The sequence below is a fragment of the Mangifera indica genome, chromosome 8, assembly GCF_011075055.1.
Source record: "Mangifera indica cultivar Alphonso chromosome 8, CATAS_Mindica_2.1, whole genome shotgun sequence".
Lineage (NCBI taxonomy): Eukaryota > Viridiplantae > Streptophyta > Magnoliopsida > Sapindales > Anacardiaceae > Mangifera > Mangifera indica.
The window spans coordinates 4,035,383-4,051,492 of NC_058144.1; the positions used below are offsets into that span (position 1 = coordinate 4,035,383).

The 16,110-nt window shown below is 35.2% G+C and overlaps 4 protein-coding genes across 8 annotated transcripts; 1 reads left to right on the forward strand and 3 right to left on the reverse strand.

Moving 5' to 3' along the window:
• LOC123223520 (F-box/LRR-repeat protein At5g63520) lies at positions 1 to 5,201 on the reverse strand. The gene is given in 11 exon segments (XM_044646696.1): positions 1 to 615; positions 994 to 1,112; positions 1,835 to 2,016; positions 2,662 to 2,709; positions 2,712 to 2,810; positions 3,499 to 3,538; positions 3,655 to 3,753; positions 4,136 to 4,258; positions 4,350 to 4,442; positions 4,536 to 4,643; positions 4,821 to 5,201. Coding segments are annotated over 11 exon segments (1,584 nt in total). The 5' UTR covers positions 5,040 to 5,201; the 3' UTR covers positions 1 to 161.
• A 678-nt stretch (positions 5,202 to 5,879) lies between these two features.
• LOC123223521 (F-box/LRR-repeat protein At5g63520-like) lies at positions 5,880 to 9,363 on the reverse strand. Of its 5 annotated transcripts, none has more exons than XM_044646699.1 (7): positions 8,989 to 9,363; positions 8,705 to 8,812; positions 8,517 to 8,609; positions 8,302 to 8,424; positions 7,733 to 7,917; positions 6,968 to 7,086; positions 5,880 to 6,543 (listed from the first exon to the last, which is right to left on the reverse strand). In XM_044646699.1, the coding sequence occupies exons 1-5, from the start codon at positions 9,205 to 9,207 to the stop codon at positions 7,885 to 7,887; spliced, it is 576 nt and encodes a 191-aa protein (XP_044502634.1). In that variant the 5' UTR covers positions 9,208 to 9,363; the 3' UTR covers positions 5,880 to 6,543; positions 6,968 to 7,086; positions 7,733 to 7,884. The 5 variants fall into 5 exon arrangements, with proteins under 5 accessions (XP_044502634.1, XP_044502635.1, XP_044502632.1 ...); XM_044646700.1 differs by lacking the exon at positions 6,968 to 7,086 and adding an exon at positions 7,487 to 7,585 and having other exon boundaries at positions 5,880 to 6,560; XM_044646697.1 differs by adding an exon at positions 7,487 to 7,585 and having other exon boundaries at positions 5,880 to 7,086.
• A 197-nt stretch (positions 9,364 to 9,560) lies between these two features.
• Positions 9,561 to 12,170, reverse strand: LOC123224366 (F-box/LRR-repeat protein At5g63520-like). The gene is made up of 10 exons (XM_044648005.1): positions 11,941 to 12,170; positions 11,758 to 11,865; positions 11,573 to 11,665; positions 11,312 to 11,455; positions 11,107 to 11,208; positions 10,955 to 10,994; positions 10,655 to 10,801; positions 10,395 to 10,576; positions 10,206 to 10,318; positions 9,561 to 10,107 (listed from the first exon to the last, which is right to left on the reverse strand). Exons 1-10 carry the CDS (start codon positions 12,115 to 12,117, stop codon positions 9,666 to 9,668), a joined length of 1,548 nt encoding a protein of 515 aa, XP_044503940.1. The 5' UTR covers positions 12,118 to 12,170; the 3' UTR covers positions 9,561 to 9,665.
• Positions 12,171 to 14,538: 2,368 nt separating this feature from the next.
• On the forward strand, positions 14,539 to 16,110 carry LOC123223171 (UDP-arabinopyranose mutase 1-like). Its single transcript, XM_044646267.1, has 4 exons — positions 14,539 to 14,874; positions 14,949 to 15,199; positions 15,281 to 15,449; positions 15,535 to 16,110. Exons 1-4 carry the CDS (start codon positions 14,560 to 14,562, stop codon positions 15,898 to 15,900), a joined length of 1,101 nt encoding a protein of 366 aa, XP_044502202.1. The 5' UTR covers positions 14,539 to 14,559; the 3' UTR covers positions 15,901 to 16,110.

The window sequence follows — 16,110 nt, forward strand, 5'->3', positions numbered from 1 at the left end:
TTCACTCTAAATCATAATTTTTCTATAATGCACAATCTAAATAACATCTGTGCTACAAGAAAAGCTGCAAATCCATATTATTTTAAGCAAATCCTAGTAACAGTTTACTCATCTTCAACTAGGTTCCACCAATCTTTAGACATAAAAGCTTTAAGTGATATCTAATGCTCTCGACAAACTGGTGTATATGACATCAATAAATAAACCGTGCTAAAAACATGCTGAACAGAACGCGCTGGGCTTTCTTGACTTTCTTGCCCCATCAAACTGAAAGATCCACGTCCGATTTCCCCACCACAAAATATTCCCGCCACTGGAACATCAGGAAAGTTTTCTATGAATGGGTAACTATCAACATTACCGCATCCAAAGAATGGATCTCCACGGCAACAGCAGGAGAAAATAAAGCCTCCTAGTACTTCCTTACCAACACCATCAGTAATACCCCTTCTGTGGAGGCAACTTTTGGAACTGTACTCTGCCTTGAGATTTCTGAACTTTGTGTTGATATTATGACATGAAGCTAATGCAGTAGCTGTATCTGGATGGTAAAACTGGAAATAGTCACCACTTCTGATACCAAGACCCTCAGCATAAAGGTACTGCTCATCTCCACTGAAAAACAAACACTTCTGTTTAAGTTTTACGGGAAAAGGATTAGTAAAAGATACTAGTTACTTTTAAACAGTCCCAAACCAATTACAAGAAAAGAAAAGGATTGATGTCTATCTAATTAGATACCATCAATTTTAATTCACAGACAATAAAAATTCTAGCTCATATAGTACTCTCAAAGTCATTTGCACATACAGTCAGTCAACAGTTACGATAAATTGGCTGGATATGCTAATCAAATCAGACAGCTGATTGGAAAAATTCAACGAATGATATAACAAAAAACAATTATGTGTAAAAAATTTAATTTCAATTACATCAAAAACATCTGAAGATAAATTAAGCCAAAAGGAGATTAGAGTAAAAATAACATCCTACTCGGCAACTCGATGGAATGCCAAGGAAGTAATCAGCCCTGGCTTTTCTGACCCAATGGAGCACTTTCTTCGCTTTGTAACCCCGATGTACAATTCAGGCCATTCAACATCATTTCCCAACTGTCACAGTTTCAATTCAGAAAGAGTAACAATTTAATAACAGTACATCAGCTGAACCCCACTCCTATACACTCAAAGACATGTATCATGAAAGGAAACACATGCATGTTTCATATGCGTTCATTTTATATTCAAAACAGAAAAGTAGCCCCAAAAAAGGCTAAAAGGCATCATACAAAATAATAATAATCACAATCATGATAGTAAGAATACCTATTTAAGTTGAAGAATGAATCAAGTCTCCTTTCAATTTCACAATATAATAAAGGACTTGTTTGAGCTGTTTCAAATACTCTCCAATAAATCTTATAACTCCTAGAAAGAGAACAAATTCACTGAAAAGTTCACTAGAGTTGCCAAGTGTAAGCCCACTCCAAAGAAAGATTCAATACCCTAGGCTTTGAACTTGTAAAAAGATTATATATGAGATCTATGCCAAATTTTAAGATGAATAATACAGACATTTTCAAACTGATGTCACCTTTTTATCTTTTCAGCTCAAAAGAACAGGAAGTAGGAATTATTTGCAGTTTTAACGATTAATTTTCAGACAACCATTTTTTGTGAAGCTCAAACCTGAAATATAAACTAATTATTAAATATATTAAGGTTTTAGAATAATTCTAGTCAATCACACTCAATTTCTTTTCTAAAAGATATAGGGAAGAAATTTCCCAAAAATACATAAACCACAAATTTCCCATTTCAGATTAGGATCATACCTGATCATTTATATGATCTAAAATTTGTTGACCATCAAGGACCTGTTGATTTCCTTCTCTTCTGGCAGTGAACCATGTGACACGATCTAAGTTATTAGCTCCAACAGAAACCACCCTGTGCCTTGGACCTATTGCTGTAACACCTTTTGACAATGCAAGATGGAACTGAATTTTCCCTATATCTGCTCATTTAAACAAAAACAATACAAAAATGTGATAAAGATACTGTAAAAAATATGTTCAGAATAAAGCATTGCAAAATGAGACATATGAAACAACATGTCCAATTTAGAATATAGATGGTGCCAACAAAAGATTGAAAGGAAAAAGTCACAAAAAATTGTTTGGTAATCCATAATGTCAGAACTTGCGAAGACCATAGAGTAAAACCTTGCTGGCCTCAAACCAGAGGCTGCATCCAGAATCCATCTCAGTGATGACACACTAATATGAACAATAATTTAACTAAAAATAGACAACTTCTACAGGGTAACAGAAATCCAATGAAAAAGGTCAAAAAGTAACTTCAGAACATTCAAATAAGACATGATTTTGGAATTCAGAAGCCATTTGCCATTGAAATCCAAACATCCCTATATATAAGCAGCCCCTGGCTTATCTGCAATTGCATAATTGAGATATTCAAGGATTTAGGATGTCACAAGGTTGAAGTTGTAAATTCTCAAGCAGTGATAACAACTATAATCTAATTCTAAAATAAGGCACAATTTGCAAGGAACCATTATGTACAGTAACAATTTTAGCTGTCATTCAGTTCAAAGGCATAAGAGAATACAGTACAAAATCATAAACCAATGAACAAGTACCTTTAAGTTTGTCTTTATCACTTGCAAAAGTAAGGGCAACAGCACCATATTTACATCTTCACGAAAATTTCTTAATGGATTCCCACTTCTATAAACAAACTGGCATCTCTCATCACCCACAATAACAGTTTGCATAGACATGGCATAATCTGCTTTGTACAGGATCTCATCAACCACAATCAAACTTGCAAAAGCTTGCCATATAATAATTTATGAAGATTAACAAGTGAAAGTAAAAATCTGACCCTTCAAGATGGAGCTCAAGCAAGTGGTAATCTACCTAAAAAACTGTCAAAAGCAGAATAAAATAAACCCAATGCCCTCTTTAGACAGGTGTGACATCTGTTTGAGTTCTATTCCATGTTTACACCACAAGACAGACTCAATCTTCACAAACTTGCAAGGAAAAAAACAAAGTCAAACTGTTTTTCTTATTCACACACCTCATCTTTTGGCAACAACACTAAACCACCACTACTTTTGAAATTTCTCACAACTTATAAATGCTACAGAGTACTGGAGCAGCACTAAAATAAACAGAATATTGACATTTCAGTCATTTTCCCAGTATAAAAAGTAATAAATCAAAATAAAACTCAAAAATGACAGTATATTTGTTTGTAAAACTTCTCAAACTAATGGTGGTTAAGTACCAGTGATGATGAGCAGTGTGAGTGAAGATAATCTCCATAAAATTTGCACAATATGAAGTACAACGAAAATAATAGTTTCAGGTCGACCATAATCCAGACAGAACCACCAAATTACCTTTCCCTCATTTACATGATTAAATAAAAGACAAATATGTAAAATTGTTTTGAATGTAATAGAACTAACCCAAGTTTTCCATGACAAGTGCCAGGTCAGAATCTTCATCCTGCAACATGGCCAATGTCCACATGTTACAGGTGAAAAGAACGAAATTAAACTTCAGTCTCATCAGGAAAAGTTAAAAAAAAAAAAAAAAGGCAAGTAAGCCAAATAGTCGCTTACTCCAAACATTATAATCCCAACTGGTGATGCACACTTTGAGAAAGAGGTTGTGTAATTCCTAATATCCATCACAAATTGATCAATCATAGCCACAGGTCCCTGATGTCAACAAAGAATTGCTTCATGTAGGATAAATTTTAAATTTAAACTAAGTGACCCTATGACACTCTAGAAGTCCAATTAAAGAAGTAAATGGTCAATGCTAAGTATAATATCATACATTTACACCCCCTATATCTTGTCTAGAATGATATAGCAAATTAATATTTAATAGCCTATAGAGTAGCAAATTAATATTTAATAGTCTATATAGTAGCAAATCAATGTTTATATTACCCTACTTTCTTCAAATGGTTCCTACCACCCTATTCCATAAAGGCATCAGAGAAAAAATATTTATATGAAGAGCAACATCATTATCCATGATATAGTCTAAATTAAAGCAAAACCATCATTCAACTCTAATCTCAGAATTTGTTACCCTCTTTAGTTTTAGTAGCGGAATAGCATCAACTTTTAGTCCTGGAACAAAGCCTACTGTCAATACAATGCCTGTGCTTCCTTCGTGTATACAAGCATCATAGTCAACAGCCGCAAATTTCACCTTCATTTGGTTAATTGATAAGAGAAAATTATCAGTTCATCTCAATCCTACAGAGTTGAAAAAAAAAAGTGCCGAAAGAGACAATTCAAACCTCTTGAAACTGATCAGTAACAGCGTGTCTGCCCATTATTCCACCAGCACGCGACACAATAATAGGAGTTTGGGATCCCAAACTTCGTGCTAACTGCATTTATATATTCTCAGAATTTAAAAAGAACAAATACATATAAAAGTAGAAATAAAACATGTTAGTGAAAATCAGAAAAAAAATTAATACCCATTTAATGGTCTGGTTTAAGTGAAATCCGCTGCCAACGGTTGCAATGGCAAAATGTGGTCGAATGGGCGCTGATAGCACCTTACCAACAACCTCGTTTACAGCTATCTATCAATCATAATATGCAAAAAAATCAAGTTCCATTTTCAAATCCAGCCAAATTTAACAAAATCTCCAAACAACAAAAGACGGGTTAGGTTATGCAGTGTTCAAATAATTGTAGAGATTCCAGCCAGAATTACTGATAAAAGAAACTGAAAATTGAAGTAAAGAAGTCGAATTTACCCGAGAGGTTGTGCGGAGGGAAAAAGCGGAGGAGATTTTAGGGCGAGCGAGGATCTGATTGCAGACTTTGTGCCAAGTTTTGCAAACGCACGCCGATGAAGCAAAGGACCGGGCGGGAAGTTTACACAATATGATATAGAGAAGGTCTTCGTTCTTCAAAATAAGACCACTTTCAGCTTTAAAGTTGGTACTAGACGAACAAGGTTGCCCCGTATCCATCGATGTTAAAATGAATCACAAAGAAATCACACCCTACAGCGGAGGCGATGAGATGAGATTATATATCAATTCAAGGATCATACATGAATGGATGCGTATTAAAAATACGACGCCGTTTTCTCATTTGTTTAGAGAATTTGCCAAGCAGCAACGTAGCGGTCGCCGTATGCTCGCGCGTTTTTAAGAGCCCAAAAGGCTGTAATTCCTTTATTGTCCTCGTCATGCTTATTATTGTTGCTGTAGACTGCTTCTAAATGGGTGCTACAAAAATTGAGTCTAAAACCCACAAATTTTCTTTCTTTTGTTTATTTCTTTTCACTAGTTTTCCATCTTTGTTTCCAGTTAATATTATAAGTAACAGAGATCACAATTCATTTATGGGCCGCCGTTTCAAGATTGAATGGATCATATCAAGAAGGTGAAACTCTTAACCTCTCACCAACCATTAGCCATTTTTCTGTAATTTGTATGGCTTTTTCATGTCCCCCTTTTATCTTTGGCATTTGTTTATTTCTTCTGTGAAGACTGACTAACTACGCCTGTAGCAGCTAGTTTTAAGGTTGCATGCACGTTGGCCATACAATACAAGTCTAAACTCTTCAGAACTATTCGAATCTGTAAAAGTTGGCGCAAAGTTTTCTCGTAGGTTGCTTCCCTAAGATGCACTTGGTATTTTTAAATTGCTGTTAGGGGTGGAATGGAACATCCATTTCGGCCTAAAAGTTCAGACCAAACAGTACCGCAGGCACCTGTTGTGAGATGTTATTTTACTTTAATATTTTTAGACAAAATTATTTTAAAATTATATTAATTAAAACTAAAAATATTTTACCACCGAAGTTCTCATCACACCAATAACATATTATCATAAAGCCTTGTCATGACAATTCATTCTAAACCATAATTTTTCTATATGCACAATCAAAGTGACCTCTGTGCTACAAGAAAAGCTGCAAATTCAAATTATTTTAAGCAAATCCTAGTAACAGTTTACTCATCTTCAACAAGGTTCCACCTATCTTTAGACATGAAAGCTTTAACCAATGTCTAACGCTCTGGACAAACTGGTGTATATGGCATCAACAAATAAACCCTGCTAAAAACATGCAGAATAGAACGAGTAGAGCTTTCTTCTTGAATTTCTTGCCCCATCAAACTGGAAGATCCACATCCGAATTCCCCACCACAAAATATTCCTGCCATTGGAACATGAGGAAAGTTCTCCGTGAATGAGTTACTACCAACATTACAGCATCCAAAGAATGGATCTCCACGGCCACGGCAGGAGAAAATAAAGCCTCCTAGTACTTCCTTACCAACAACATCAGTAATACCCCTTCTGAGGAGGCAATTGTTGGAACCGTACTCTGCCTTCAGATTTCTGAACTTTGTGTTGACATTACGACTTGAAGCTAATGCAGTAACTGTAAATTCATGATAAAACTGGAAATAGTCACCACGTCGGTTACCAACACCATCAGCATAAAGGTACTGCTAATCTCCACTGAAAAACAAAGACTTCTGTCGTAAGTTTTACGCGAAAAGGATTACTAAAAGATATTAGTTACTTTTTAACAATCCCAAACCGGTTACAAGAAGAGAAATCTAATTAGATACCCAGCATTAACAAAATTGCTTTAGTAATTAGGAACACGAGTAAGGCTAAATAGATTACACAGAGACTTTTATTCCATAATCAATCAATTTTAATTCACAGAGTAAAATTCTAGTTCAGATAACTCGGCTGGCTATACTAATCAAATCAGACAGCTGATTGGAAAAATTCAAAACTTCCAGCCAATTGGAAAAATTCAATACATGATATAACAAACGACAATTAACGTGTAAAAATTTTAATTTCAATTACATCAAAAACATCAGAAGATAAATTAAGCCAAAAGCAGATTAGAGTAAAAATAACATCCTACTCAACAACTCCATAGAATGCCAAGGAAGTAATCAGCCCTGGATTTTCTGACCCAATGGAGCACTCTCTTCACTTTGTAACCCCAATGTATAATTTGGGCCACGGAACATCATTTTCCATCTGTCACAGTTTCAATTCAGAAAGAGTAACAATTTAATAACGGTACAACAACATGTATCATGAAAGGAAACAGGTGCATGTTTCATATGCATTAATTTTATATTCAAAACTAGCCCAAAATCATGATAGTAAGAGTAACAATTTAAGTTGAAGAATAAATTCAGTCTCCTTTTCATTTTCACAATAATAAAGGACTTGTTTTAGCTGTTTCAAATACTCTCCAATTAAGCTTATAACTCCTAGAAAGAGAACACATTTACTGAAAAGTTCACTAAAGTTGCCAAGTGTAAGCCCACTCCAAAGATTCAAACCCTAGGCTTTGAACTCTTAAAAAAAAAATGTCTGAGATCTATGCCAAATTTTAAGATGAATAATAAAGACATTTTCAAACTGATGTCACCTGTTTATCTTTTTAGTTCAAAAGAACCGGAAGTAGGAATTATTTGCAGTTTTGACAATTAATTTTCAGACAAGAAGCGTTTTTGGGTGAAGCTCAAACCTGAAATATAAACCAACTATTAAATATATTAAGGTTTTAAAAGTAATTCTACTAAATCACACTCAATTTCTTTTCTAAAAGATAAAGGAAAGAAATTTCCAAAAAATACATAAACCACAAATTTCCCATTTCAGATTAGGATCATACCTCATCATATATATGATCCAAAATTTGTAGACCATCAGGGACCTGTTGATTTCCTTCTCTTCTGGCAGTAAGCCATGTGTCACAACAAAGGGTATCTGCTCCAACAGAAACTACCCTGTGCCTTGGACCTATTGCTGTAACACCTTTTGACACTACAAGATGGAACTGAATTTTCCCTGTATCTGCTCATTTAAAAAAAAACAATACAAAAATGAGATCCTTGATGTCAACAAAGAATTTCTTCATGTAAGAAAATTTTGAAAGTTTAAACTACATAACCCTACGATACTCCAGAGGCCCAATTAAAGAAGAAAACGGTCAATGCTATGTAAAATATCATAAATTCCCCTTATACCTTACATAGAATGATATAACAAATTAGTATTTAACAGCCTATACTGTAGCAAATCAATGTCTATATTACTCTACTTTCTTCAAATGGTTCCCACCACACTATTCCATACAGGCATTAGAGAAGAAATATTTATATGAAAAGCAACATCATCATCCATGAGATAGTCTACATTAAAGCAAAACTATCATTCAACTCTAATATCAGAATTTGTTACCCTCTTTAGCTTTAGTAGCGGAATAGCATCAACTTTTACTCCCGGAACAGAGCCTACTATCAATAAAATCCCTGTGCTTCCTTCGTGTATACAAGCATGATAGTCAAAATCCGCAAATTTCGCCTTCATTTAGTTAATTGATAAAAGAAAATTATCAGTTCATCTCAATTCTACAGAGTTGGAAAAAAAAAAGCGCAGAAAGAGACAATTCAAACCTCTTGAAACTGATCAGTGACAGCATGTCTGCCCATTATTCCACGAGCATGCGACACAATAATTGGAGTTTGGGATCCCAAACCTCGTGCTAACACTGCATTTATATATTCTCAGTATTTAAAAAGAACAAAAACGTATAAAAATAGAAATGAAACATCTTATTGAAAATCAGAAAAAACATTAATACCCATTGAATGGTCTGGTTAAAGTGAAATCCGCTGCCCACGTTTGCAATGGCAAAATGTGGTCGAATGGGTGCTGATAGCACCTTATCAACAACCTCGTTTACAGCTATCTATCAATCATAATATGCAAAAAATCAAGTTCCATTTTCAAATCCAGTCAAATTTAAAAACGTCTCCAAACACTAAAAGAGGGGTTAGGTTATGCAGCGTTCAAATAATTGTAGAGCTTCCAGTCTGAATTACTGATAAAAGAAACCGAAAATTGTAGGAAAGAAGTTGAATTTACCCGAGAGGTAGTGTGGAGGGAAAAAGCGGAGGCGATTTTAGGGCGAGCGAGGATCTGATTGCAGACTTTGTGCCAAATTTTGCAAACCCATGCCGATGAAGCAAAGGACCGGGCGGGCAGTTTACACAATATGCTATAAAGAAGGTCTTCGTTCTTCAAAACAAGACCACTATCAGTCTTGTAGTTGTTACTAGACGAAGAAGGTTGCCCAGTATCCATCGATGTTAAAATGAATAAGAAAGAAATCACACTCTACAGCGGAGGCGATGAGATGAGACTACATATCAATTCATGAGTCATGCATGAATGAATGAATGGGTATTATAAATGCGACACCGTTTTCTCATTTGTTTAGGGAATCAGGCAAGCAGCAACGCTGTAGACAGCCTTTTAATGGATGCAACCGAAATTGACCACAAAATTTCTTCCCTTTTTCTTTTCATTTCACAATTTTCTTTTAGGAAATTTATTTAAACTCGTTATTATAAATAAACATAACCGAAATTGCTCCGTTTTAATATTAATTATAATTCAAACACAATCTATTTAAATTAATATGAGTCTGATTCTTGAAATAAAATTGCTTTTTATTAAAACCTAAACAAGTATCTCACTTTTAATTCTAGAAGGTACCTCCACACAACTTGGTATTAGTTCCTACATTACATGAAGCAAAACTACAGTGGTGGAGTGAATGACATAACCAAATAAACAGTGCTGTTTTGATGCAAAAAGCATCTACTTGACATTGAGCAAACTTCTTCTTCATTTTCTTCTTCTTGCCTAGTCAAACTTGCAGAGCCACACCCACGTCCTATTTCTCCATCACAAAACATTCCTGCAAGTGGGATGCCAGGAAAGTTGTCACTCAACGGCAAGCTTTCAACAATACCACGCCCAGAAAATGAGTCGCTTCGAGCACAGCAAGAGAAGATTAGACCTCCCAAAACTTCCCTCTTAGTACCTCTGTCAGTTGAGCTAGCTGCTTTCAGAATGCTGATGTCTTCGAAAGCATGTTCACTAGAATATGATGCAGTGTCCAAATCTGAGTGGTAGAATATGAAGGAATCACCAGGTTTGATGCCAATACCATCAACAGCAAAATACTCTTCACTTCCTCTGCGGATAACCAAAGCCAAAAGGTACAAAATTTAGCAGGTGCAGCCCCTATGAAGGTTATGAAATTCAAGTCTGTTGATAACTCAATAATATCTTACCCTAGGACTTCATATAAAGCCAGATGGGATCTAGATCCTGAATTCTGTGAGCCAATGGAGGGTGCCCTTTGATGTGTGACCCCGATGTACAAATATGGATTCTCATCATCAATCTGCAGAGGATAATTAATCTCACAATAATTTATGATGTACAGCAGCATTGAAGTAATTAAAATGATTTTAAAGTACCTGATCATTGATATCTTCTAGAAGTCCCTCGCTATCTAGAATTTCTTCATGTCCTTCCATTGTGGCAGTCAGCCATGAGCAACCTGAGTTGTGGATTATTACAGAAGCAGCCTTGAGTTGGGGACCAAATGGTATTACACCAACGGACAATGCACGATGGAATTTAATTTCTCCATTGAATACTGTTGAAACAAACCAAAAATGGGATTACATGAGGAGAATGCAAGATCCGGGGCATAAACCATATATTGATCAAGTACCAGTTGAATTGTCCTTGGCAAATACAAGAGCAACAGCATCGCAGAAGTAGGAATTCCCGTTATAAATCCGAGAATCATCTCCACTTTTAAACAAGAAGCAGGCACTTGCATCACCCACGATGACTGTTTCTTCATGCATAGCATAATCTAAAATACAAAAGGTGACAGACCTGAAAATTCAGCCATGTGCAAGCACTTTTCTAATATAACATCAACATCTCAACTCGCAGTAATAACACCAATACTCTGGGCATCAAAATAATCACATCAACTACAAAAATTACAGTGTTAGATACCGACCCATCTCCGCCAGGATGGGTTTCAAGTCGACCCGTTGATCCTGGAGCACCACCAAAGACACATGAGCCCCAGTTGAAAAATAAATAAATATATAAAAAAAAATGGCTCCACTTCAGTTGGAATAAACTAAACCCGGTTGATAAAGGACTTACTCCAAATAAGATGATTGCATCAGGGGACATGCTATCTGAAGCAGACGCTGTGTAATCCCTGATATCCTTCAGAAATTTATCAACCATGGCGACTCGAGGTTCCTGAGACGCCAACGAGAAATCATATAATAAGTTAACATCACTTCATCAAGGCAAACAGCATAGAAATTCAGAGTGATGTAGCCTTGAAACACAGCGATCTTACCGTTTTGGATCGTACAAGCGGGATGGTGTCAACTTTTAGTCCAGGTACATATCCAACAACCAAGACGATTCCACAATAATCAAACGGATCAATTATATTTTCTCCCAGGACGCGGCCAAAGTCTTCAAATATTTCCCATTTCACCTTAAGTGACATTTTCAGGGAAAAGAAATAACTTTGATAGGCTTCATCATTTTAATCCAAAAACTGATTTGATTTACTTTAAGACAAAAAATAATGAATTTAATAGATATCACAAACCTCTCTGAGTTCATTTGTACCAACATCCCTACCAATAATACCAGTTGCAGCATTAGTAATTATCGGGATTCTATTGCCCAGTTTCTTTGCAATCTGTGTGTATAAACAAACCAAACATCTTTGTCTTTAACATATTTCTGACGAGCAATACTTATATACAGTAGAGATTAGGGAAGAATCAATACAAGTTGGTGAGTGATTGTCAAGTTAAACTGCAGTCCAACACAGGCAATTGCGAAGTGTGGACGAATAGGCTCAGAAAGAACCTTGTTGAGAACCTCTTCTACAGCAACCTATTGATCATCAACAGTGAGTCATATACATTTTTGCAAACAAATTGACTATGAAATCAAACAAGTAACACCTACAAGATGAGAAGGGGAGAGGGAGAGTGCGGAAGAGAGCTTCGGACGAGAGAGAATTCTGTTGCAAACTTTGTTCCAAGATTTGCTAACACAGGCAGCAGATGCGAAAGACAAGGCTGGTAATCTAGAGAGTATATTTTTAAGAAGATTTTCATCGGCCAAGGCAAAACCCCTGCCCATCTTCTTCTTCTTCTCCTAAAATGTGTTGATCAATTGCTACCATGGCCTTGCTGTTATATAGCAAAAATAGTTTGCATGAAACAAAAGTGATTTTGTTTTTTCTTGAATGGTGGAGTTACACTAGTTGTCCAGATACCTGAAAGAGTCTAATTCTGCTATTAAGGCAATTAAAGAGATGGAGATTGCCTTTCCTTATTTAAATGTGAGGGAGGATTCTTTGAATTGATTGGGCCTGTTGTTTCCTGTCATTACAGCAGATTCTTTGTTGCTTTCTTGGTTGTGCATCAATTACCATATCTGATATATCCATATTGCACACTTGATATGGACGTTATTGGTGCTATGCATTGCCTATATCAGTTACAAAATATGCCATCTTTACAGAAAAAAGAAAATTTTAACTGTTTATGAGACGTGCCATGCTAAAAATATAAAAGATTTTAGTAAATAAGACCACTTAGATGGATATACCTTTTTGATTTAATTTGGAGGTAATTTATTTTAATAAAATTATATATATCTATTTTAAGTATACAAATAAAAATATTTTTTAATTTTTAATTTTTATTTATTTATTTCTCTAAAATAGATATATATTATATTACTCTTTTTATTTTACAATTCTTAAGTACAGTAAAGTGGGGTTACTATTTTTATGGCTTTTCGGCAAATAACTATTTTTTACTTAAAATTTGATAAAATGATATATTATTTATTGTTAAATTTATAAAAAAAGAAAAAAGTTAATTACAATATCATTTTTATTCAAAAAAATCATTAAAATACGAAAAACACATCTTTACCAACAAAATCATGCTTATCACAATCTCATGGAAAACATCAATTAACCCCTCGGGCACTGTAACCTAACAGAATATCGAAAATACCATCTCGCCTACAGTACTGTATAGTATCATTTACCCTACCTTGGCATTTTCTTTATTTAGTCTATTGAAAATGATCATTTTCTTCGTGGGTGTAATGTAATTTCGTGTAGTGAAATTTTATTTTACCCTTCCAAAATGCCTATCGAAAATCACATTTTACCCCACTTTGTCAATATCATATCATACGTTTTAGGTGAATGTCGCTTGTCCATGAGATTTTGATGAATTCTATGTTAAATCTTTAATTTTCCTTTTCCTCCAAACAAACAAACCATAACTTTTCCTAAATCACCTTTTTATAAACAATGAACTAATTTTCACGAAGAAAACACACATTCATCATCAGAAATTCCTAAATTCAGATCTAAAGCAAAAACACACAAATTCTAAACATAAACATGGCAACAATCACAACAAACTTTAAAATGAAAATAATAAACAAATTATACTCAATTTTCAACCCATTTTAAGTAAGAATTTAATTTGATGATGAGTATTTTTTGTTGGAAATTCTTCGCTTTCATTGGGTGCTCGGTTTGAGTATATGTCGATTTCAGTCAAAACTCTTAGGGCAAATTTGTTTAATCCCATTCTAATGATTATATCCGTATAACCCTAGAGTATTGACTAATTTTTCTACACCCCCTAAAAGAGTAGATATAATCTAAACTTAGTTTGATGAAATTAGGTATTGTGAGAGTCAGAAGTCAACTAATTGGTTCAATTCAGTGTACATAGGCATGGGTTAATGAAACTTCACGTGCTCTCCTCCGTATTATATTTGTGCAGTTGGATTAGTAAAATTTTTATTATTAAAATTAAAAGAATATTTTAAATATAAATAAATAGATATAAATTAATAATATGTTTGATAAATTAGTATATATAAATAATTATTGTATAAATAATTATTGAACGCACCCTATTTATTAATTATACGAGAATTGTTGCCTAAAAATTGAATTTTTTCCAATTGGTCCCATTTGTTGTGTCACGGAAAAATCAAGCATTCTGGTACTCATGCCCCGCTCCCTGCCGGAGGACTCATGTTCTTTTTCATACTTTTTAAGCTTTGCGTGAATTTTACCATGTATCTTCAATCGAACAACCCTACCCAACTTTTTTATTATTATTATTATTATTGTTAATTTCAGTTACACCAAATTAAGACTAACGAAGGGTATGATATGAGGCACGTTCATTGTCCACAATTCTTATAATTATTTAAACGATTTTATGCTTAAACTCCTCTTCTTATCACTTTTGATTAACCATGTCTGGTCTTTAATATCATTGAATTAATACCCTTAATATTTTGGTTAAAGACAAAGCAAAAAATCCTCCATATGCACCCCTAAAATAAGGCAAACTATCTTCATGGTGCCCATGCCATTTCATGCAATAAGCGCATAATCTGTCAATTCATTTTCCATTTTTTCTTACTTCACTCCTTCCACGTTTCATTAAAACGGCAACCTACGCTCCACTTTTTTACTTCTATAAATTCCCACACTCAGAATCCTTCTTTATCACCACAGCCAGGAGTAAAAAAATCATGGCCGACCGCTTATCACCGCCTTTGAAAGATGATTTGGACATTGTTATCCCTACCATTAGAAACTTAGATTTCTTGGAGATGTGGCGGCCATTCTTTCAGCCATACCACCTCATCATTGTTCAAGATGGAGATCCAAGCAAGAAGATCCGGGCCCCTGAAGGTTTTGATTACGAGTTGTATAATAGAAACGATGTGAATCGAGTTCTTGGACCCAAAGCCAACTGCATTTCTTTCAAAGACTCCGCTTGTCGCTGCTTCGGATTCTTGGTCTCCAAGAAGAAGTATATCTTCACCATTGACGATGATTGCTTTGTAAGTAGCAAGTATGGTATGTAATTTTTCTTTTAGAAGTAAGAGTTATAACATAGTTTTTGTTCGATAAAAAGGTGGCAAAGGATCCAAGTGGAAAAGAGATAAATGCATTGGCACAACACATCGAGAATTTGCTGGCACCATCAACACCATTTTTCTTCAACACACTGTATGATCCATTTAGGGAAGGAGTTGATTTTGTTAGGGGATACCCATTTAGTTTAAGGGAAGGAGTGCCTACTGCTATCTCTCACGGGCTCTGGCTCAACATTCCTGATTATGATGCCCCAACTCAACTTGTCAAGCCTCTTGAGCGCAACACCAGGTTACTCCATTGCTATCCTGTTACTTTTTATAATTTCATTATCAAAATTTTGCTGATTGTGTATTGATTTAGTTTTTACAGGTATGTGGATGCCGTCATGACAATCCCAAAAGGCACTCTCTTCCCAATGTGTGGAATGAACCTGGCTTTTGATAGGGAACTCATAGGCCCTGCCATGTATTTTGGGCTCATGGGTGACGGCCAACCCATTGGCAGATATGATGATATGTGGGCTGGCTGGTGCGCCAAGGTATGTACATAATTTGAGTCACTTGTTCAGCCATTTCACCCTCAGATGATGAACTTCTATAATGCTTTATTGAATTAATTGTCAGGTGATCTGTGATCATCTGAAACTTGGAGTGAAAACGGGACTACCTTACATATGGCACAGTAAGGCAAGCAATCCATTTGTGAATTTGAAGAAAGAATACAAGGGCATATACTGGCAGGAAGATGTAATCCCATTCTTCCAAAACGTTGTCCTTACGAAGGAATGCACTACCGTACAGAAATGCTATATTGAGCTCTCCAAGCAAGTCAAGGAAAAGCTGGGCTCCCTCGATCCTTACTTTCAGAAACTTGGAGATGCCATGCTTACATGGATTGAAGCTTGGGAGGACCTTAACTCAACCACAAAAGCAGCACTTTCTCAGGTCAATGGAGTTAAGCAGGATGAGTCCTCGACCAAACAAAAGTAGACAGCCTATGCGCTAAAGCTGTATATGTTATTTCTAATGTACTCAACTTCTAGCTACAAGCTATGGGTTCTCCCTATGGCTGTCGAAGTTTTAGCTTGTCTATGTTATTTCTATGTTTTCGTTGCTTTCTTTCTGGAGGATTGTTGTTGTTTCATTATCTCTACTTATAAAGATATAATAGAAAAAACATGTGTGATAGGTTTATCTCAA